The sequence below is a fragment of the Amphiura filiformis genome, chromosome 6 (assembly GCF_039555335.1).
Source record: "Amphiura filiformis chromosome 6, Afil_fr2py, whole genome shotgun sequence".
In the NCBI taxonomy this organism is placed as follows: domain Eukaryota; kingdom Metazoa; phylum Echinodermata; class Ophiuroidea; order Amphilepidida; family Amphiuridae; genus Amphiura; species Amphiura filiformis.
The window spans coordinates 29,929,485-29,953,107 of NC_092633.1; the positions used below are offsets into that span (position 1 = coordinate 29,929,485).

At 37.1% G+C, this 23,623-nt stretch overlaps 1 protein-coding gene across 1 annotated transcript in view; it reads left to right on the top strand.

Moving 5' to 3' along the window:
- Positions 1 to 22,993, top strand: part of LOC140155242 (uncharacterized) — a 157,552-nt gene extending 134,559 nt beyond the window's left edge. The window contains 3 exon segments of the mRNA XM_072177996.1: positions 17,420 to 17,469; positions 19,629 to 19,717; positions 20,385 to 22,993. Coding sequence (XP_072034097.1) covers positions 17,420 to 17,469; positions 19,629 to 19,717; positions 20,385 to 20,397 — 152 coding nt within the window. The 3' untranslated portion in view covers positions 20,398 to 22,993.
- Positions 22,994 to 23,623: the final 630 nt, after the last annotated feature.

The following is a 23,623-nucleotide window of genomic DNA, read 5'->3' on the forward strand; positions in this document are numbered from 1 at the left end:
AGCTTGGTTTGTCGCTTAGCTGGTACCAAATATCTCTATCTACCCATGACTTCAATATGCACTGATGGCAAATTAAAAGGGAATCATTCCCGGTCCAGAAGGGTTTAGTGATACTGAGAGAAGTAGGTCGGAGCAGTGATCCTCCACACCAAAAAAAATGTCACTAGAGTTCATATTCTCCCAAGGGAAAAGATCATTTTCCATTTTTTATCTGCTGCCATCATAGTTTCAAGGTAGTAGATAATGATTAGAGTTATTAGATTCATTGTAAATTTATGGTCTAATTTCGTCCTGCTTTACATTTTAAATTTGTGCAATCTGATAATGAAAATTGCAGTACCTTCAGTTCTTTTAAATGTTAGTATTGATTATTATCACCATCATCATCATCATCATCATCATCATCATCATCATCATCATCATCATCATCATCATCATCATCATCATCATCATCATCATCATCATCATCAGGGCTTGAAATAAAGTGGGCTCTCTGGCCAAAAGCCTATGGAAATCAGTAGGGCTAGGGGCCTGCTCATATGTTCCCCCGGGGCCCACATGGCCCATGAAATGTTGTCACCAAAGACAGTAGTAGGCCTATCTCATATCCCGGGCAAGATGATTTCAACATCAATCCATGTCATTATACATTGTTGATTTTGAAGTTTTTAGACAGTGCCAGAATTTGGACCAGTGAAATTTCATTAAAATTTTACAATTGAGTATGGGCCTGTGAAAATAAATGAGGGCCTTTAGATTTCAAGGCCAAGGGTTTCTAACTTGGAAAAAATCCTTTCCCCAAACCTGCTGGAACTTTTATGGCATTGGAATGCAATTCTGTGCCGGGACTCTTGTCTCCAAAAGCTGACTTCACCACTGCAATAGCAACATCACTAGTTAGTAAATTGTCATTTTGATGACTGAACCTCTTTGTACAGACAATTAATGAGACTGTGTAACAAAATATGCATTGTCCACCAGGCATAATGTAGGTCACCATTAAGACCTCTGAATGGCCAGCCATCAGTTTAAATACACACCAGTCTGTACTAGTAAATTGAAATAAAAATGCCATGATGAGATTTTGCTAGTGTCTATAGAAAAATAATTTGTGAATATTGATAAAATACAAACTTTGTGAGCTATACTTATAATATCTGTTTACAATCTTTTGCAGTCACTGGCAATATTGAAAGATCCAATACACAACATCAACAGCCAGTTGATTTCATTGTTATTTACAATAATTATTCTGCATAGAGATGACTGAGATAGATAGGGTTTCATGAAATTGAAGGAACTTGATACTTTTGACTGCTATATTTTATGGATATTATTTCATATCAAAAAATCAGTCATAAATTTTGACAATGAAAATTTTAAAACCCTGCATAATAATGATAACCTTATTTATGAACCTTACTGCATGTGTGTATCATCTTTAAATATTTAGATATTCGTTCGAAGTAGAATCATCAAATGTTTATCAAATTTGAAATTGGTTAAAATTATACTATCCTAATAATATCTTTAAATTCTTTATTGATTCAATTAAAGCTTAAGTGCGCATGTTTTGAAAATGGTCATCTTTTTTAATATTTGTGTCTCCTGTCATGCATTATTAAGCTGCAGAAGCTAATAACCACCCCCTCTAAATTATAAAAGACCACTCTTTTCTGTAAAAACATTGAAATCTGCCTTTTTTGAAAGAAAAGTTCACAAAAGTCCACTTTGGAGCCTACCACCCCCATCCCTCCCCTAAATCCTGGCTAAGGGCTTGTCTTATGATATTTACATGAAGTAGAAGTTCTAATCCTCCTTTCCCACACATCATATAATTCAAATGTGTACAATGGGCATTTAAACTTCAAATAGTGGCAGTGCATTTCTTCACAACCTTCCAAAAGAACAACAATCATAAATTGGGTGGGGTTTTTCCTACCCGGATTGAAAGTAAAGATTATATATATTCAGGTAATCAAATAAAATTATGGTGCCAATTCAGTGGTAAAAACATACAAGGGCAATTAAAAAAATATATATGCATATGAAATCAATCACACATTGGCATAATTGCAGTAGCTTCTTTCCTCACAATTTTGTATAATTATCAGCAAAAACTGCTATTTTTCCGTAACTTTTATATAGGCCTAAGTACTACTTGGGCTCAACCAGATTGGAAGTAAAGATTATGAATATTCATATTCAGGTAATCAAATAAAATTATGGTGCCAATTCAGTGGTGACAACATGCAAAGGAAATGGGTTTTTTTTTAAATATATGCATATGAAATTAATCACACATTGTCCTGTGGGCCAGATCAGTTTCAGTGCTGGATCTGGCCCAAAGGCCATATCTCAGGCACTGGTGTAATTGCAGTAGAATTAGCTTCTTTCCTCACAATTTTGTACAATTATCAGCAAAAACTGTTATTTTCCCCTACATTGTAACTTTAATATAAGTAATGGGCTATGATATAATCCAAATTTTTGAAATCACCTTCAATCAAAATATGATTTGAATGACTATGAATGTCTCGAAACTTTTACAACACTTTCTGAACCAATATTAAACCATGTATTAAAGCATATGCTGTGAATCCATTCAGCTCAATTTCAGCATAGAATGGGCAAAACAAAACCAGGAGAAATTATAAAATGATATTAATGAGGGAGGGAGGGATTGAATGGTATATGGCCTAGTTGAACTTGATCCACTGAGTACACCTTGGGGCCAGGTAATGGCATTGTACATGGCACTCCTAGAGGTGAGGCCAAGGAGGCCTATCATATAGCAATGACTTGAGGCTAGGATGCTTAAAATAAACACTACTATCCTCAACACCAAGCTTGTTCTGTCATCTGTATATCAAGCAATGCATTTTGCTCTTCATAGTCTGACTAGGAAGGAACAATATTTCTCTATTTGAAGTGAAAAAAGGGAACAAAATTCAAGCGCAATTTTGAGATACCAATGTGACAAAAGTTGACATATTTTCAGCATGCAGTCAAATGTTTGTTTGCTATAAATTCTGAAAAATTTTTCACTCATTCTATTGATTATTTCATTTTTGGATTTTCATAAGATATATTGCCCCCCATTTGTTTTATAATTTTTATATTTTGTAATTTTCTTGTTGAAATTGATGAAAATAAAAATGGTAAGAATTGAAGTAGGACTACTGTTACTCCAGCTCAGAAAATGTATGCGCAAGATTACAAGTAAAGCAGTGATGATATGTGTTTGCAGAGGAGTATTTTCTTGACTCAACTCGCATAAATTGTGCCTGATTTGGTATGGATTTAGGTGATGTTTGCACTGCTGTATTGAATTACTTTGTCTAGAGTTTACTTGGTTTATGTATTGTAAATGGATTTATCTGTCCGGTAAGTAGGTGATCTTCATCCAATTGTAGCCTGGTTCGAGGGGGAGTTCCTCCCCAGGCATAATATGAGGGATGGGTGCAGAGGATACTCCCATTGCAGCTCCTGTACAATTGTAGCCTGGTGCAAGGGGGAGTTCCTCCTCCAGGCATACTATGAAGGAGTGGTGCAGAGGATGCTCCCATTACAGCTCCTGTACCCTGGTACCAAAAAGTTACAGGCGGGGAGGGGTGTTATAAAATTGTATTATTTGAAATCGGACACTTTTTCATCCAATTGTAGCCTGGTGCTATATGAAGGGGGAGGAACTCCCCCAGGCATACTATGAGGGAGTGGTGCAGAGGATGCTCCCATTGCAGCCCCTGTACCCTGGTACCAAAAATTACAGTGGGGAGGGAGTTATAAAATTGTATTATTTGAAATCAGACACTTTTTCATCCAATTGTAGCCCGGTGCGATATGAAAGGGGAGTTCCTCCCTCAGCCATACTATGAGGGAGGGGTGCAGAGGATGCTCCCATTGCAGCTCCTGTATCCTGGTATCAAAAATTACAGGGGAGAGGGGAGTTATAAAATTGTATTATTTGAAATCAGATGCTTGTTGGTAATAGCAATAGCTTGGAGCTTTATTTAGCTGTTAGCCTGCTAACGTTATCATGCAAAAATGAGAAAGATAGAACAGTTATATTGAAATCCACTGGATTGGAATGTGTCATATTTTTAAATCTATTCGGGGCACCTACTTTAATAACCACAAATTCAGCCACTTGCTTGGTTAATACCATCTTTTTTTAAACTTGTTACTAATGCACTAGCAATGAAGGCGAAAACTGACAAACTTTTAATTATTTTATCTATGAAGCTTGCCCCCTTCTGTGTGAAATAATTATTACAATATGCATATTTTAGTAACCTAGAACCCAATTATGTTAATCAAAAGTTACTCTCTCATCTTTGGTTATGAATACTAGTAATTGTTGTTCCTTAGTTAAGTTTTAGTCAGGGTTGTAGCCTCCCAACTGCCTTCATTGGTGTATGGAGACTGCTATCAGTCTGAATGCTGTCATCCTCCATCCATAGACCCTATTTCTAGGATCTACGCTCCATCAAAGATTCTGAGAATAACTCTGAATCCCTGAGTACTATTTACTTGTGAAAGGTTTCATGTATAACCAACAACCTTTTCAGAAATTATTCATAAGCTCATAGATACATGGCCTGCTATTTGTCAACATCGCCACACCCATTGACCTATTTTCACATAGAATCAGTAAATTGACCCTAATCTTTGTCCCCATAATGTCAATTTTAAATATCCTACTAAACCCACAATATGCAAGCAGCTATGAAAATTGTTGGGGGTATTTTTCCCCTTTCGTAATTGGCAAATCAATCATTTAGGAAGCAATAATGCTGGTATGGCCCAACAAATTACTGGTTTTTATAAGAATACCTGATTGCCAATTTCTACTCATAAGTTTTAAACATTTGTGACCGTACACAAGTAAATGAGGCAGGCAAGTCAGGTATGCTTCATAACACATAGTTGTGTCCTATGGAACCCCATCCTGGGCATGCAATTTGCAATATGTGTTGAAATATTTTAGCATTTTATTTTGATATCAGTCAAAATGTTTTAAATTATTTCAATTTAGGAAAGAAGATTCATGGTGAATCAATGGTTATTGGTCTTTTTGCAGACACAGAGTAGTTCATTTGAAGCACTTCCAAAAAAAGTGGCATCATGGACTTTAGATCCCATATATAGGGCAGAAGATTTGAACGCAATTTCAGTATGGCTTCTGTTTGTCATCTTGACCCAATTTGGTTTTCCACCTTCCTCATCAATACAATTTATATGAACGGATGAAGTCATCACAAGATTTCCGATGTTGGGTAAATCTGGCCTTTCCTTTTGGCTAGCGTTGCAAAGTGTCATAAGGAAAGTTAACCATTGGAGAAAAAATCTCTAAATTGTGCAGATAATTATTTAAAATGATGATTAAATTGCCTTCAACATGAAAAATATGAGTTGGGCAGTCCAATTGTGTTATTATGTAGAAATTGTGGTTCATGGGATTGGCATTGGTCTAAAGATAAGGTGTTCAAAACAACAAAAAACCAAGAACTTAAAAAGTAAATAATCATATTTCCACCTTCCTCATCAATGCTGCTTCTAAGCAATGGAAAGAAATATCACAAAATCTGTAATAAGTTGTGAAAACTTGCCATCTTTGAAAGAAGAAATAATTATTATTTATATATAACTTGTGTATTGTACATCAAGCATTTAAATGTCATTCCATCTTTAAAACTTTTAAATAAATGCGTCGTAATGAAAATCATGTCTACAAAAGCATACATATCCGTCCTAAAGCATAGAGCTAGCATGCAACTGACTGGCTACTACATTGGACTGGGGGCATTTGCATATACCGTAGTTACCATATCCATCCATTTTTGGAGGGCACTTACATGTTTTCCATTGTGTACAATCATGAAACCTACACTACACCATCTGGAATTTCCTTTAGGGCGCCACCAAGTGGTAGGAACCTTTTATGACCTTTTTTGTTGTCAATATTTGCATTTTGACATGAAACTCTGATAAATTAGCATTATTAGGGATATGTAGTGATAAGTTCATTCTTTTGCAAGATAGAAAGTTACCAGGTGGGCTAGTCCCACTACTTGGGCCATTTGGCTATATGGCAACCTTTAATAGAAACACTGCATCCCATGTGACCACTCGCCCAAACTTTTTTTCAGGTGGAGCAGCCACTGGGTTTTAGTGGTTCTTGGGGTAATAATACTATAGCATGTTTATTAAAAGCTCTAGTATATGGCTAGGGTGGGCCACGCTTATAGGTGCAGTAGCGGTTAATGGAACAAATACTGCAGATCTTTTCAGTTGTTCCCTTTAATGTTGCTCTAGTAAAGATTGTAATTCAGACTACATGTTCTGGTTCTTCATGTTCTTAGTCTTATATTCTGATTCTCTGACTAGTTTTATTCAATAATAAAAAGGGTCTTTGTCAAAGACTACAATCATAGTTTCAAGGTAGACAGTCAAGGGATATTGTAGTTGTCCCTAGGGAGTGAATCAAATAAGATCAAGAGCTATGATTGCGCTTCCCTTCCAGGCACTCCCCTCCCTCCCTTCCTATGTCTAAGGAAGTTGCAAGAACATAATAGTTGTATTTGATAGTGATTCATGACTGGTTATAATACCAGTATTTCATTGTATAGAATTAGTAACAGAATGGTTGTATGTAAAAGCGTACACTCATATTCATATAAAGTATTAGAACTTCTGGCGGACATGTTTTAAAAGAAGTTAAACACCCAGAACACTTGTAGCGTGCAGCTTCAGACACTACATTACCAACTGGAAAATGTGCCACACTTGTGAATAGGCCTGTATAACTATAAAAGCAAACATATTCTGGTATTGATAGCTTCATAAACTCTGGATAATGGGGGAAACTTAAATAGGAAGTGTGTATCTAGTAGCAAAACTTGGCCTGTAGCAGTTTTAGTCTACAATTTCCAAAATATGGACCTTCAAGTTGTTAACTTTAATCTTAAAGAATGTAGGAAACAAAAAGTCATCAAAATGTGGTGTAAATATTACAAGTTTCTGTAAGCATTGACTTAATAATTTTGCACTCCTCCATCCCAATTGATGCCTTGCTTGAAAACCGTGATGTTTCTAGTTTGTTTTGTGTTAATTCGATTCCACAAATGTTCCTGAAAAATTTACATTTTTGGATTCTAACCTTAAACAAACCCTAACCCACACATCCCAAAGCCCAACCCTTAGCAGCCTAACTATTACCTTTACCCAAAAGATTTTTATCCATAATTATGAATTTTATTTTCAACTTTTTTTTGTTTTTGCATCTGTATGCCAAGTTCATATCCCTGGTGTAATTACGGTACCCTATTGCTGTTTTTAATACCCTAAGGCAATAGAACCAAATTAGTTTGATCTTTTGATTGACCATCGATACTAATGGTCGATCCTTATTATAAGATCAATTTAAAATCAATTCATTCTATTGTTAATTGTGATTACATATGATTATGAATCTGTGCATGTAGTGACATTCGGCGTGTTTATACTGAGCATACGGCTTTTTGACCCGCTATTTTCCGGGCACAAAATACCAATCATAATCCGGCCACCGTTACCCAGCTTGTTTCTACTGAGACCAGAAAGCCGTGTCTCGCATACGATGCACTGCATTTTTTTTCCTGTAAACCGAAGTACGGAAAACAGATTTCAATGAGCGCAAGGCATGACGGTTGTATCCTAAATTTAAATGTCTCACGTATGGCAGCATGCATAGGACCTACAATCCAATCACAATTTAGTGTTTTCGTTAATCCAAATTGCATTAATTTACCAGTGGATCTAGTAATTGGCTATTATGATAATTAATTTACAGCCAAAATATAACCAACTCATTAACTATAAAGAAGTAGGCCAATGTATATAATATCAGAAAGAAGGAACCTACTACATTATACTAGGCCTATGCCCCTACTATAATACAAGTAGAATATAAATCGCGTTATTTTTGCAAAATGCATGACCTCGACTCGGCAACCGATCACACGGCTCGTTTCTACTGAGCGCATTACACGCTTTGACCCGGTATGATCCACCTCAAGAGGTGGATCACGAAAGGCGAGCACATGACCGGGCCGGCATGACACAGCAACCGATTACCCAGATCGTTTCTACTGAGCTTGTTACCCGCCATGACCCGGCACGGCACGGCATGGCACGGAATTTGGCCCTCAGTAGAAACACGCAGATTGACAAATGCAAATTTATCAGTAATTCTGATTAATTAGTTGATAGTTCATTAATTACAAGCATCGAAGCAGCATGGACGATCGATTATTTTGTTCTGGTGCCCAAACAAGATACCCAGGTATCATGCTAGCCATGAGAAAAGTTCCTTTTTCATTGTTTATTTGTAGGCCTAGGCCTAGCTATATGGGTGTTATAGCCATGTCTGTTGCCCTTATCCTTAATTGCTCTCTGATGTCTGTGATTTATGCTTTTCTGGTTTTATGGAGATTATTATCAAATCTATAACAAATACCTTTTATTGTTAGTTATTCAGCCATGAATCATAAAGTTGATGATGGGATTTTGATCACCACTCATTTGTCAAATTTCATCTCCCATAATGGGTTGAAATGTCGGACACAAATCCAGACTTGCTAACACATTTTCTGTGACTTCTCGACAATTTACGTGCAGGAATTTTGAATCATTTGGACACAGTTTTTTACAAACGTAGTGCCATGGACTGCTACCCATGGTAGGCATTTATAGCAAAATATAACAAGGAGAACACACAGATCCTGAAACTGGTGAATCAAAGCACAGATCCTGGGATCAAAACTTCTCACAAAGATAAATTAATTGATGAAATTAACTATTTGCATATATTTCACTTTATTGTGAAGATGCAATCTTATATCAGTAAGGGTTTATGGTACCCAAAATCCAGGCACCCAATTCTGAGGGGAACAATTTCAAACTTGTCCTGCTTATTCCAGGAAGGAGGCCTGTTATTTTGAAACCAGATCATGATCAAAATGCACTGAATTTCTGGCCCAATTCGTACATTCTCTTGCGGATTTGGTGTTAAATAATAATTATATGAGTTTAAAAGTTCGGTTAATTTGATTGTGATTAGCCTTTTTATTTTGAGTTCGATAGGAACCACACCTCATGACTGCTCAATGAACTGGTTCTTAACATGTCTTTTCACCACAACAAAAAGAAACAAAGTAAGGGAGCAAATAGGAAAAATTATAAAAAATATTTGAAAATCTCCAAAAATCGGTGAGGTCGTGGACAATATACATGTTATTTATTTTACTTGGCCTAACTATAAGGAAAAGAAAAAGTTGTTTTAACTTTTGACTTTTACAATAATCAGCAACCTAACTGTGAATATGAAACTTAAGAATCATGACAAATATGGGGCACAAATTTTGACACATGAAAGCTTTCCGATAGGAAAAGGAAGGATTTGAATTTGACTTACTGCATCCTTCCTCTTAATATGCACCTCATTAGCATCGTCAAAATAGCCATTTTAAGTGATCAAAGTCAGGACAACTATTCGGAAATATATCTTGCTTTTAATATGTTTTTCATTAGTTTTTTACATGCTATAAAAATGATGAAATCCAGAAAGTTGTCATGGAGTGGGTAAGACTTAAGAGATTGGGGGGGGGGGGGGCTTGCTGTGCATATTTAGCGTTCTTGTAACTTATGTGTATTGCTAAATAACATTACAAGAAATATCCTGGTTTAATCCAGACAAGACATTTACCATAACGATATTTCAGAATTGTGGTTGATCCTTCATGTAATTATTTCGTGTAATCTAATCCTAACTCTAACCCTAATCCTAACCCTAACCCTAAGCCTAATCCTAATCATAACCCTAATCCTAACCCTAACCCTAATCCTAACCCTAATCCTAACCCTAAACTAACCCTAATTCTAACCCTAACCCTAACTTCGTGTAAAATTACATGAAGGAATAACCAGAATTGTGGTAACATTAAGGACAACAAATAAATAGGATGACTGCAACCAACAGCAGCTGAAGGGAGTATCCCATCATGCATTGCAGTATATCTGCATGCTCCATAGCAAATGTATACAAAAAATAAACAAGAGCCGCTTTGAGAGCTATGGATAGTTTCACAATACTTTAGGAGTCATATTTTTGCGAACAAAAGTCTAAGCTTCCCTGATTTAAAGGAGTTATAAGTTGAAGTGAGGGATTTTGTGTACATTTTTTATGGCACATTCAGTTCTAGTATTATGGTACTGCAAAGCATAATGGGATACTCCAGCTCCCTTCTGCTGCTGTGGCTGCAACCTTTGCCATGCTGAATGCCACATTTTGAACAAGAAAGTTGTGACCAAAATTTTTGACCACAGATCCTTTCCAGGTTCTGTGATTTGACAAACCAAGTAATATTATGATACATCACTTAAACTTACTTGGATTAATTTCAAGGACAGTGAGAAATCCCTCCAAAGTGTTCTTTTCATGGTCTAGTTCACTAGATCTGGGAATTCTATGCCTACCATTATATCACAGATTATATAACTGTGGGATAAACTGTCTCCATGATGGTTGAACAATAAAGTTGTGACCAAAAATTGGTGATTTGACAGACCCAATATATTGCTGGGATTAATTTCAAGGACAGGAGAAATCCCTCCGAAGTGTCATTTTCATGGTCTAGTTCACTAGATCTTGCATTTCTATGCCTACCATTATATCAAAGACTATAATTCATTTTGTGCCATATCGTACCAGGCGACAAATATCGTGAGAAAATATTAATTATCGGGATGCGATAATTCTCACTGCTTGATCGATGACACCAGGATATTCAGCAACTCCCAAATGAAAGATGAAAAAAAAGTTGCCAATTTGGCTATTTAATATCCAAGTTTGTAGTCAGATTTTGCCTTCGTAAATGTAATGAAGCACTTGCAATGTACCTAAATTCCTTCCATGAACCCATTTAATATTAATCCATTTATTAGTTTTGTCAAAAAATCAGGCCAAAAGTGGTCAACATTTGAGTTTCCTGGTGTCTTAAAAATTTATCGCGATACGATTGATATCGGGATAAATTTTGACGCAATATCGCGACATGGAAAACGCTGGCGATGCCCACCCTTACTGTAGCCTCATATTAAAATCTGAAATAGCAGCAACTAATGAAAATGGTAAAACAAATTGCTATAAAAATCAAATCATCAGAATTAGTTATTTCTGTGCTTGCACAATTAAAATATATAAATAAATAGTAATGTATATAAATATTCTGTTAATTGTTCAATATACAAGGACAGGGCTGGTTATTGGCTTACAGCTATTTCACTTGGTTACACTACAACTCAAGTTATTGAACAACAAGGAAGAATATAACTGACGAGTTTCTTTTTGTGCCTGGTGTAGTTCATAATTTGAATATTTGAAGTCATTTTTGATAATTGGTTATGAAGAAGATTAGAAAATGTGTCTTCCAAAAATTAGAATGCATTTAACTTGAATTTAGTCTTTGGGCTTGGTTGTCACAAAAAACACCCTAAAAACACATGGCCCTTATTTCCAAAAATTGATCAAATTATCTATTAAAATTTTGACTTTTATTGGCAGTTAGAAATAAGTAAAGGATTAGGATTTAGCTATGTTTCATTCATAAAAACAAGATAATTAATATTTTGTTTAATTCCAAAAAATTAGTGCTGTATTTTTCTGGAATAGGGAGTTAGTGCCGAGTGGTCTACAGGCTCTGTGTGTGTCTCTGTTTATGAGAGAAAACATGAAAACCCTTCTAAAAATGTGCGTAAATACTACATGACTTTTGATTCACTTCTTTCAACTTCAGCTTTGTTTATGAAGCTGATTTTCATCTGGAGAGGTGAATTCTACAAAACAGGATTGTGTATAAGTATCTATGTAGCTCTTAATATGAAAAGAATTGAAATTTTATTTGTTATTTTAAAGCGCTTTTATAATTTACTTAATTTACTTATTTTACCATTTTACCGGTAATTTACGCCATTTTTAATTCACGGTAAATTAACAACACTGCTACACAGTAAACGATTGTGTGATCTGGTGTAGCGCGGAAATACTGTATTTTGTTTTCATGACCTTGGGTCGTCTTATGTCAGATACATTGCATTCATTTCCTGTTAACGTCCACCAAACGTGTTGCCATTGAGGACAATACCACATGATCTACCTCCAGAGGTTGATAACGGTTGCCGGATGTCCACACCGTATCACTCCAAACCGATGTGTTTCCACTGAGCACATTAACCGGTAACACTCTAAAGTAAACCGAATTACCCGCCAACCTTTCCCCAGTAGAAACATGCAGTTGCAAAATGAAGTTGGGTCCTAAAGTTTTTGGCTAGTATGGTGTACACACCATGCAAAACAAGGAAACTGGTAAAGCAGAAACCAAAACTTTGGATATTGGAGTAGGATTAGTTACCCTGGGGCTGTGGATTATGGGCAACAACCATGACCTAAACTGATCTCTACTAGTATCCCATCATCCTCCAGCCAACAATAAACACTGTCAAAATTGTATTTGGGTTGTGGGTACAATGTACAGTGATCTTCCAATTGAAAATATATCTTGTTAAGGACAAATCTTTTCCGATTGAATATTGTTTTTCAATCTTTTGCAGACTGACTGTAATGGACAATTTTTCACAAATCCTATCCAATTGAAGAAAAAAAAAGATTGAAAATATTCACTCTAAATAGTTTGAAATCTCATTCCAAGCACATGCAATGCGATGCAGCATTACATTTTGGAGTAAACACAAGATAATTTGGATGGTAAAATCAGTCTACTGCTGTCTACAAAAAGAGTAAGATCCAATCCAAAATTCCATATCAGTCTATTTTTCAATCTATTCAGATAAATTTCTGACATCAACCTTCAAACGATTGAAATATTTCAATTTGTCAAGTTATAAATCTAATTAATCATAATTCAAAGTCATTAAACTGATTACTTCAACTTGACATATAATTCTATTCAAGTGATTTTAATATAATGTAAACGAACATGTCATTAAAATGCCATTGAATATGTGTTTACCTACCATAACATTGACCTGGTTTTGCACTTTTGGATTCACCAGGTTACACTCCTGAATAAAATTTTTAATCAAGTGGAATGTAACCACCATTCAAACACCAATATGGAATTTATGACTGTCTGTCTTGTTTTAGGAAGCAGCCAAATTGGACAAAGTGGGTACCCTCCGTAAGTTTGATTTAGCGTGTTTCTACTGAGCAGACGGTTGCTTGGGTTAATTCGAGTGAATTCGGGTGATGCGAGGAATACGCGTAACGGCCCCAGCAGAAACAGATCGGGTGAAGGTTAATGCGCGGTAATGCGAGTGAATCCGTCAACCACCTATAGAGGTGGGGAATAGTGGTTAATACGCGGTAACGTTCGCAGTAGAAACAGTACGGGTGGCGATTTTGCGGTTGACACCGGAAGTTAGCCTATTATAATACAGTGTGAGCATTCAAAATCTGACCTTGAAAGGTCACAAAAACTATTTGCTGGACTTCCGCCTTCCCCACTAAATATGTGGGTAGTGAATTGTTACCCTGCATTAACAAGCGCAGTAGAAGCGACCCAGTGAATGCGAGAGGATTGAAATGCGGGTGAAGGTGAATTCGCTGTAATGCGAGGTGCTCAGTATAAACACGCTCATTGAGGTGTCAGGAAAATATCTTTTTCCTCTCCTTTTTTCTATAGTAAGTAAGGCCTGAAAAAGATTTGTATTGCCCTTTTCTTAAGTCTGAAAAAATATTATATTTGATGTTGTGAAATGTTTTGCCTGTAAATCATTGCTTGCCGTGGTGAACGTGCATTTCTTGATGTGACAAAAAAAGTAAACTGACCAACCGACCCTGAATTTGGAGCTAAGGCAATACATTTTTAAGCATAATAACATATTGGGGCTGTACAATAATTATGAGCCCTGGGGAGGGTAAAATTGGGGGGGGGGGCCAAGAAATTTTTGGTGAGGGGGGGGGAGCAAGCGATTTTTTGGCAAACATTCATGGGGCGCCTTTGAAATAAAATGCTCTAAAAGGCTTGGGAAAACAATACGGAAATGCCTAAATATGCACATTTCCCTGCTCACAGCTCATGTATCTAAACCATTTAACAGCCTGTTTAAGGTTTGCAAATTGGGATCACAAAAATTTGACATGTGCAAGGGGGGCAAAGATTTTTTGGCAGGCTGAGAGGGGGGGGAAAGTGATTTTTGGCAAGCCATTTGGGGCTCATAATTATTGCACAGCCCCTAAATAAAAAATAAATAGTCAATTATAGCCCCAATATTGAAAGTAGTAGGTTTCAATGAAAATATATAAGCCTACAATATCATGTTTGTTCTAATGTAAGTGAACCATTACATAAATAAGGGTCCCAAGTTACTATGGAATGGCACATGTAGGCGGTATTTATGACCCCAATCAATCTGGCTACCAATGGCAGCGATGCTCAAAACAACCATCTTTGATATAAATTTCAGAGGGAGGGAAGGAGGGAGGGGTCAGCTCACTATGAATGTGGCAGACAATGAATATTAAAAAGTGTTAACAAAATGTGGCATTAAAAACTTAGTTATTATTAGTTATTATTACAACTAGACTGTTGTGACAGTTAGGGGCAATTCATAAATCTGTCAGGAAAAATCAAATATATTGTTATTTATCAGTTTCAGCAGAGCTATAGTTATGTTCACATTTTGAGTTATACCTGGTGTAAAGTTATGCTACATGTATTACATTGATGAAAATTCAACCAATATTTTCCCTACTCCTACCGCATGTCCACACCAAGCCTACTACTAGCACTATGCCGATCAGTTCCACAAAGCATTCACTTCTGGCCGGCATAAATATCAGCTACCACTTCCGATGTTTCCGTGACCTTTTTCAACCATGCCAAATGTAATTTCTTAGTTCCGACCAAAAAAAGGTCAAACTTACACCGGCTCCCAGTCGTAGCAGCATTCACATTGCAATATACGCCTGGCGAAGATTACATCTAGCTCGCGCTCCTCCTGACTTTTGTCAGGAGTAAATCGTCGGACGTACACCCGGCGGAACTTACGCTGACCATCGTTCACACTGCCACTACTCCTGGCAGCGCCTACCGCTACTACTAGCAACTTGCGCTGACCAAGTTCTGCCAGGTGTATCCGACTATGTGAACACAACTAGTTGCAGGTTGGGGTGAGATGGAGTTCAGCCAAAACTGACTCAAGGTGGCACAACTCACAATCCATCCACTTTTCTTGCCTTTTTTTCACCCAGGCTTCAGCCTGGTGATATTACATTCAGTTTAGACCTTGTCCTTTGAACCCAAATTGGCTACTTTGAAAGCGAAGTAGCCAAATGCATTGCTTCGTCCTCATTAAAATTATTTTACAGGATAATGCAGAGTATCTAATGGATCTGCAGGCTACTAAAAACTAACCTCACTCCCCATGACAAATTTCATAAAACTATATTCAGTAGTGCTTGACTTTACCCAGGGAATGGATGGAATATTAACCTCATTCAAGTCCCCATGACAATTATTCGTACAGCTGTTCTGTAGCCTATGAAGTTATTTTTTTGACATATAGGGATGATGTTGCAATATGAAAGTTGACGGTGAATGGCCATGGCCACTAATTCATGAACTTGGCTAGCTGGCTGGCTGGTCTGAGGTCACACTTCTTAAACATCTATGATTTAAATTGCATTGTTGTTCTCATCACAGACTGAATTAGAAGGAACCATTAAACTACTACTATTAAAGTCTGCTATTATAATCGGACACTAAATTAATTGTAAAAAATCCTCCTGCTCCCATCATGCAAGTTATTCCACTTAGACTGTTTGATATAGGCCTACTTTTATCAAAATAATTAAGCATTGATTAAGCATTTGCCAGTGAAACATTCTCACTCACAAAAATCACAGATACTCAACATGAGAATCTGTGCAATGTTTGACAGAGAAGGTCACTAAATCTGGCCGTCTCAAGTTCATAATTAGTTTTGATTGATCTTCATGTACCAAATCATTTACTTTAAATTGATATCCTAGCTGTGACCTCTGAGCCAAATGTTCTATAGCATAGTAACACCACATGCATTCATATACATTTATAATTATTATATATAAACATATTGGCATAATGGGGATTGATATTCTCTGACTGCAGTCAGAGGGCTACATGTACTACTACCAGTATGGCTAGTAGTAGCATACAGGTAGTTCATATACTTTAATATTCAGCAATCATAGCTCAGTTGTGGAGTACTGGTTCTTTGGTTGAATCACCACCTTCTTGACTGATCAGAAGACCTGTTTTATATAGGCTTACTGCATACACTGCCTACCTCTTTGCAGCTATGTGGAGCCAAGGTGGGGCAGTCCGAGGGGGGTGTGCAGTCATGTGACCTCCGTACGGCCTGGGTATTCCCTTTTAAAGGGATTTTTATTGGAGGATTCTGGTAAAACCAAAGTTTATATTTCAGACAATTTGGCCTCCACTGGGAACCAAATAGTAGTGATGATAGGTTGATGTGATTAAAGGGACATTATTGCAGACTCCTCAGTGTTCAGAATATCTCAAAATACTGTGAATCTTCAAGAAGTTAGGTTCTCAAAAGGGTGAAAATTTGTGGTTGCTTTTGTCATGTGGCAGATTTCAAAACTTTGCATGTGTTTAAAATGTACTTTTATCAACAAATTATTTAATTTGTACAAAACATTGTGTTGATTTCATTGTAATTCAAACATAGATTTGTTTAATCATAATGCAGTGGGAAGATGTTTCTTCTAATAGATTTCTAAAAGAAATTTCTTCTTAAAAACAGTACATGTAGCAAGAAGTCTCTTCCACTATCATAATATGGTGTACATCCAAATATTGTGTTATATAGTTGAGGCAAACTAATTACTGGCAGATTATTCAATTTGTTTAACAACCATTGATGACCAAAATCCAGCTTTATAGAGGGCAGTAGACATGTTTGTATCCAAGTATTCTGACAAACAGAAGTACAGATTGTGGAACTTTTTCTGCAGCATTCTGGGTGCAAAGGGTGCACAACCAAAGCCTCTATCACATTCACAAGATGATCATTATTTCTGCATGACTTTGTGTTCATTGATCATGATTTTATTGCACTAATAAAGTAATAGAAAGGATTGGTTTTTCTATAGTCTGAATTTCAAATGAATGAACATGGTGTACCATGTTATTATGTGCCCAGTAACCTCCCTGTAGGTGCATTGTCTTGGTTGAGTAGCGGGAACATGGGCATTCCCCATGCTGTGGTCATCCATTTGAACTTGTTACTGTACAAATTATAATAAGAAATTGCAATGTTACATTGAATTGTCTTTCTTCTTTTTTACTTGCAGCTCATAATTACATTGTTGACATGCTGGAAAAACAACAAAAGAATAAAGGTGTAAGTATATATAACTAGATTTCGCGGTTCTCGGGTTGTGCGGTTCTCGTAATAGGCCTATCTCTAATTGCCCAACACCCGTTACCCATATAGCTGCCCTGACCTATTAAACTGCTATAGCCCTCGCCGTCTCTCAATGATCAAGATCCAACTTGACACAACTCTGTTTTGTAGCTGTGACGCTTACTTCGGTACCATAATCTGGAAACCCATCGTTCGCCTCTTCCAAGCTCTGAGTGTCCTGCTACTACGTTGGAGGACCCCGAAAATACCCGAAATTAGTATCTAGATTGGATGTAGGCGTTACTAAAGTAATGAAATCAAGCGGAGAAATGTCAACCCAATAAGGCCTAATATTACGGGTTATAGGCCTTACTTGATTATTTTATTAACAGATTATTTTTATCATAATGTTAACCATTCCGGAGGACCTCGGGAATAGTCATGTTCTGCTGAAATAGGCCAATACACGCGTTCCGTATTGAAATATGTGTTGAAAGTAGGCCTAATGCTTTCCGATGCACGCACTGCTCCCGCCGGCACTCCGCGTTGATACTACGCGATAGCGCCCCACGAGCACGTGATTGTGCACCCGCGAACGCGATAGCGCGTGGACAGAGAGACGGACGGACACGCCATAATTAGTATTATGATAGAGAGCTTGCAATTTCCAAATGTACATATCATACAACTGCGCATCTATTCAAAATCACATACGTACATTTGGAAATCGCAATATGTCCAATAATAAATAATCTAACACCAAATTAAAAAGACTAGTTTGCGTCTGACGTCATGCAAAAGGTATGGTGTGATTGGTTGCTGACCTGCACAGTACTACATTTACTGTCTGGTTGACAGGATGCCATACGCAAAAGTCTTTTCAATTCAGACTCAAATTATAGAGGGGGTGAGGCACCAGGTGGAAGTCAAAAGGGGTTGCTAATTAGGGAAGGGGTGGGTAGAAGACAAAAAGGGAATTAGGGGAGGTTGGGGCATCAGGAGTATGGTTTGGTGATCAGGGGAGGGGTAGGGCATAAGGTGCAAATCAAAAGGGGTGCAGATTAGGGGAAGGGTGGGGCAGTAGGTGCAAGTTAAAATGGGGTGCTAATTAGGGGATGGGTGGGGCACCTGGTGCAAGTCAAAGGGTGCTACTTAGGGGAAGGGGTGGGGCACCAGGTGCAAGTCAAAGGGTGCTAGTTAGGGGAAGGAGTGGGGCACCAGGTGCAAGTCAAAGGGGTGCTAATTAGGGGAAGGAGTGGGGCACCAGCTGCAAGTCAAAAGGGGTGCTAATTAGGGGAAGGAGTGGGGCACCAGGTGCAAATCAAAAGGGGTGCTAATTAGGGGAAGGAGTGGGGCACCAGGTGCAAGTCAAAAGAGGTGCTAATTAGGGTAGGGGTGTGTGGGCACCAATTAGGTTAAATATGGCATGTATGTAAACTCTCTGGTGCCTGTGCACATCATCTTAGCATAGCAGACAGTGCATTGGCAAAGCAGTTGGATACTTGGCTGTTTTATGAAATTGAAAAAAAGCATGAGCTATTGATTGACCCTTTGCACGGATCCACCATCTGCTCCCAAAATGAGGTTCTGCCTGCAAATACAATGTGCATTTTTGCATTTCACACTTTTCTAGTAATACACCAGAAAGCTTGCAAAGCGTACGCAGCAGTAATGCGTATGAAAAGCGTACACGCACACAACACATACTTTGGGGGTAGAACCTCGTTTTGAGATGACCTTGCAAAGGGTCAACTCTTGAGAGTGGCAAATAAATTTCAGCCTGGTGTTATAGTTGAGCTTAAAAAGCTCATAATACTTTTTGTACATAATGAGGCTCTGCCCCACAAAGTGTGTGTAATGTGTGGGACGCCTTTCATACGCATGTTTAAATGCTGCGTACGCTTTGCAAGCTTTCTGGCGTGCTACTAGAAAAGTGCGACATACAAAAAGGTACAAGGCTCTGCACAAAATTTGTACTATAGGAGCTTTTCAAAGTTGAGCTTTTGTGTAGTGCTATCAGCCTTTTTTCAGGCTGAAATAGCCTGAATTGTACAGCAGATAGCTATATCTGCACAATTTGTCTGATGTTATAATGTTTCATGATGTTTGATAAATATGTATTTCAAACTAGTTTTTCTTTGATTTTTTTAATACAGTGTACTGACGAAATAGAATCACTTAAAGTACGCAATAATAAGCTTGAAGATGACATTGCCATGCTGAAACAAGAATATGAAATACTAAGGTAGGTATGCAACAATGGCTTGTACCAGTTAAGATTCATATCTAAGTTAAGATAGTTAAGATTCATATCTTGGTTCCTTTATGAAAAGATTTTGCAATTCTCTTAAGGGATCGGATAGCAACATTTGCACAATATTTTTTGTGGGACATGAGAGCACATCAGAAACATCAAATAACATTCTGAATATAAGGAATGTCCTTCTGATATCAAATAATTGAGGTCACCAGGGGTCATCTGAGGTCAAATTAGTAAAAACTGTCAGATGGGCATGAAACTTGGTGGGTGCAGTCTACATTTAGAGCTAAATTTTGGAAGGTCATTTCGGGGTCACCAGGGCACAGTGTCGACACCCTATATTATAAATATAAACTTAATACTCCGTTGGTGAGTGTCGGGCGATTGGTATTTCACCGATCGCAAGAAAAGGAGTCCAATCTGATTGGCTAGAAATCGATCGCTAGATGGCTCAGTGGTGGAGTACAAACTCAAAATGGAGAGATGTATTCAATTTGATTGACATCAATATTCTATTATTGGCGCAGATGAAGAAAGTGGTATAGTGTGTTGATATATAGTACATTGTATAGACTTGTGCTTTAATATTCTGTACACGTGTTCCTTTATATCATGTAATTCTCAAAACAGTTTAATATATTTTTAACTTCAGCCATTTGGAATGAACACACTATGTGCTATAGCCAGTATTCAGTGAAGACTGCCACCAGCTACACATGCACTTGGTGATCAGCAGTTGACAGAAGCAGAAAAGACTCAAGAAGTAGGTGATCCCAGCAATTGACAAAAGCCATAAAGACTCAAGAACTAAGCTGAAGTGGTGTGAACTAATCAGAAGTGGTGCTATCAGTGGTATGGGACAGCATTATTGGTGTTGGCCACAAGATACAGCTCTCCAAGGTCTACATAACTTTGATATGATGGTGACGAAAGGCTGGCAAACATATATTAGATAAAAGTAAAGAATCATCAGCACTACTCGTTGTTGCAGAGATTTGCTGAATATGTCTTCATTTTATGAATGTATGTTTGTATGTCATTAAATTGGCACATGTTTTTTAAACTAATGTTGAAAAGGTAATTCATGATGGGCAGATTCCAGCCAATATGCAAAATAAGATTTATGCTTTTGTAGGACCTGGTTAAAAAGGAAATAACATTGTATGTGATGAAAGTATCTTTGCTTTGCATTGGAAGTTATTCCCTTCTTTAGGTTAAACAAGGCATCAATGTTATGTTTGATGGATGTTGATGGAAAATGTCTATTACAATGAAATATATTAATTTCACATGATACTCACTAGCTATTATACTCTGTATCAAAAAAAAAGAACCTGTATGCCACAAAATTGCAGCTCCATGTGTGCAAAACATCAATTTCAAATAAGACAGCCATTTGATGAAGGAAATTGCCCTTAAGTCTTATGTGACTTTCTGAGGATGAAACAACATGTAAAGGTATGGGTCAGTGGAGCTTGCAAAAATGTACACCATTCATATACAAATAGACCTGTATTGAGCGGCACTTCATTCCGATTTATTTTGACATGGAGTACATTAGTGTAAATGTGAACTGTGAATGTGAATGCAAAGATGTTGCAACCTTTCAGCTGATATCCGACATGATAGTGTGATCAAATGGGCTCTTCCATTTAAAATCCACACTACCCCTGTGGAAGATTTTGGAAATATCCTCCACAGGGGGAGTATGAATTTCAAATGGAATTAGCACATTATGCACCCTCTGAGAAAGATTCAACCTGAGTCTTCCACAGAGGGAGGTTACATGTATCAAGTTTCAAAAAGAGTTGGTTAATGTGCTAATTCCATGTGAAATTCATACTCCCTCTGTGGAAGATATTTCCAAAATCTTCTACAGGGGTAGTGTGGATTTTAAATGGAATGGCCCAATATAAGGCTTATGCATTAAATCTGTTAAGATTGATGATTTTCAGAGTACCATCTCTGAAATAAATCAAACCACTTTTGAGTCGATGTATAAATGTTTATTCATAAGTCATAAACGTGTATGTTTTCTCTCTTTGTATTGTACTCTCTTTGTATTAAAACTCAAAAAATAGTGTTATGGTTTAAAGTATGTTTTAAGTGTTACCCCCAAACCATCATAAAGTACTCATATTCACCAAAGATTAAACCACAACATTTTAATTTGTATTAATGTGAATTTTTGTCTCCATTACATGGAAATTGTGACATTTCTCAGATGTAGATGTGAATTTGATAGAGCTTCTCAAATTTCCTACATAAGCAATGAGAGGTGTATGGGATAACCGGATACGCTGGGTCAGAATGTCGTTCCACTGTGCAGGAATCAATCTTGATTCTCACAGAGTAAATATGTGGGAATCATTTTGATTCTTGCCAATCAACTGGTAAACTACAAAAGTTTGCAAGAATCGACACTGATTCACACAACTCTGTTCACAAGAATCGATTCTTGGATTCTCGCTGAATACTGACCCTTGATACGATCTTATGTATTATATCAATCATTCGTAAATTCTAGACAGTTCATTGGTTGAATGCCATGTATTATTTTTACCATCAGCTTCTCCATGTGAAACTTTTTACCCTCACTGCGCCATAGTCCATGTGTGCAAGTCCATGTGCTAACTTATAGGTTTGCTGATTATTGGGTGGACCTAAAGTGTGAAGTTTGACACTGCAAAACATGGTGTTATGTTAATGAAAAAATGTATTTCAGTATTTAAAGTAATAGAATTTATGTATGAGTGATATAAAAACTCATATAAGACACTTAGTATTTGTATAATATCACACGAAGAAGTGGGTTTGTCTAATATTTCTCCCCTTTTTTCAAAATATGTAATGTAGAAAGACAAAAATCATGGACGCTGTAAATTGTGTAGAATAATAACATGTGGGAGTTATTTTTTTAAATAGAAACTGAAGTAGGTAAATCTGATCCAATCATGTATGCAATGTAGTTTGATATGCAGCCCCCTTATGCAAGGAGCACACTGTAAAGCAGAATATGGATGGAAATATACACCCTGCGTGCTAATATGGTGTAACTAGACACCACGTTGTATTTGATTTAGCATTATTTGTAATTCATTGTGAGTGCTGCAGGTATTAAAGGAACTTCCATGGTGTCTCTTCTCATGTTGTAGTATTACTTGTCACCACATATTAGCAACATCTGGTTTCATAAGTTCGTAATTTGACTAGAATTTGGCAGCTTTTTGAGGAGTATGAGTACAATGGAGAGGCCAAAAATTGGGCTATTCCAGGGGAGTCCAGGTGAAATCCACACACCCCCTATGGAAGACGTGACTTTATGATCAACTCAGCAAATATAGATTTCAAATGGAGTTGCCCATTCAGGTAACCCCATTTGAAATTCACACTCCCTGTGTGAAGGATTTAGGTCTTGTCTTCCATAGAGTGGATGGATTTCATTTGGAATAGCCCAGTATGAGATCTGTTGCATCACAGCATAGATTCTCTCTAAAATCTAAGCGCACAGTAATTGATCAAATTGTCAATTTTAGTCGGAATCTGTGAGGTGTTTCACCCCCAATTTATAACATAAACTTTCCAAACTTAATTTTAAATCTTAAAATATGGAGAATCAAAATATAGTCACAACTCATGCAAATGTTGTGTTATGATTTTACCAAGACTTGGACTGAATCCAATTTGGCAACTTAAAAAGCCATAAAATGTTGATCTTATTTTCCAGACATTAACATCAGCTGAGCCAGGGATGCACGTAGCAAGAGTCAAGATCCTTCATAACAGTGCTTTGAACTTATTTTATATACTGACTTCATATTGAAGAGGAACAGCTGTGAGAATTGTAACAAATTGTATCAAAAGTGATCAAGATTATTGATAATGTGTGTG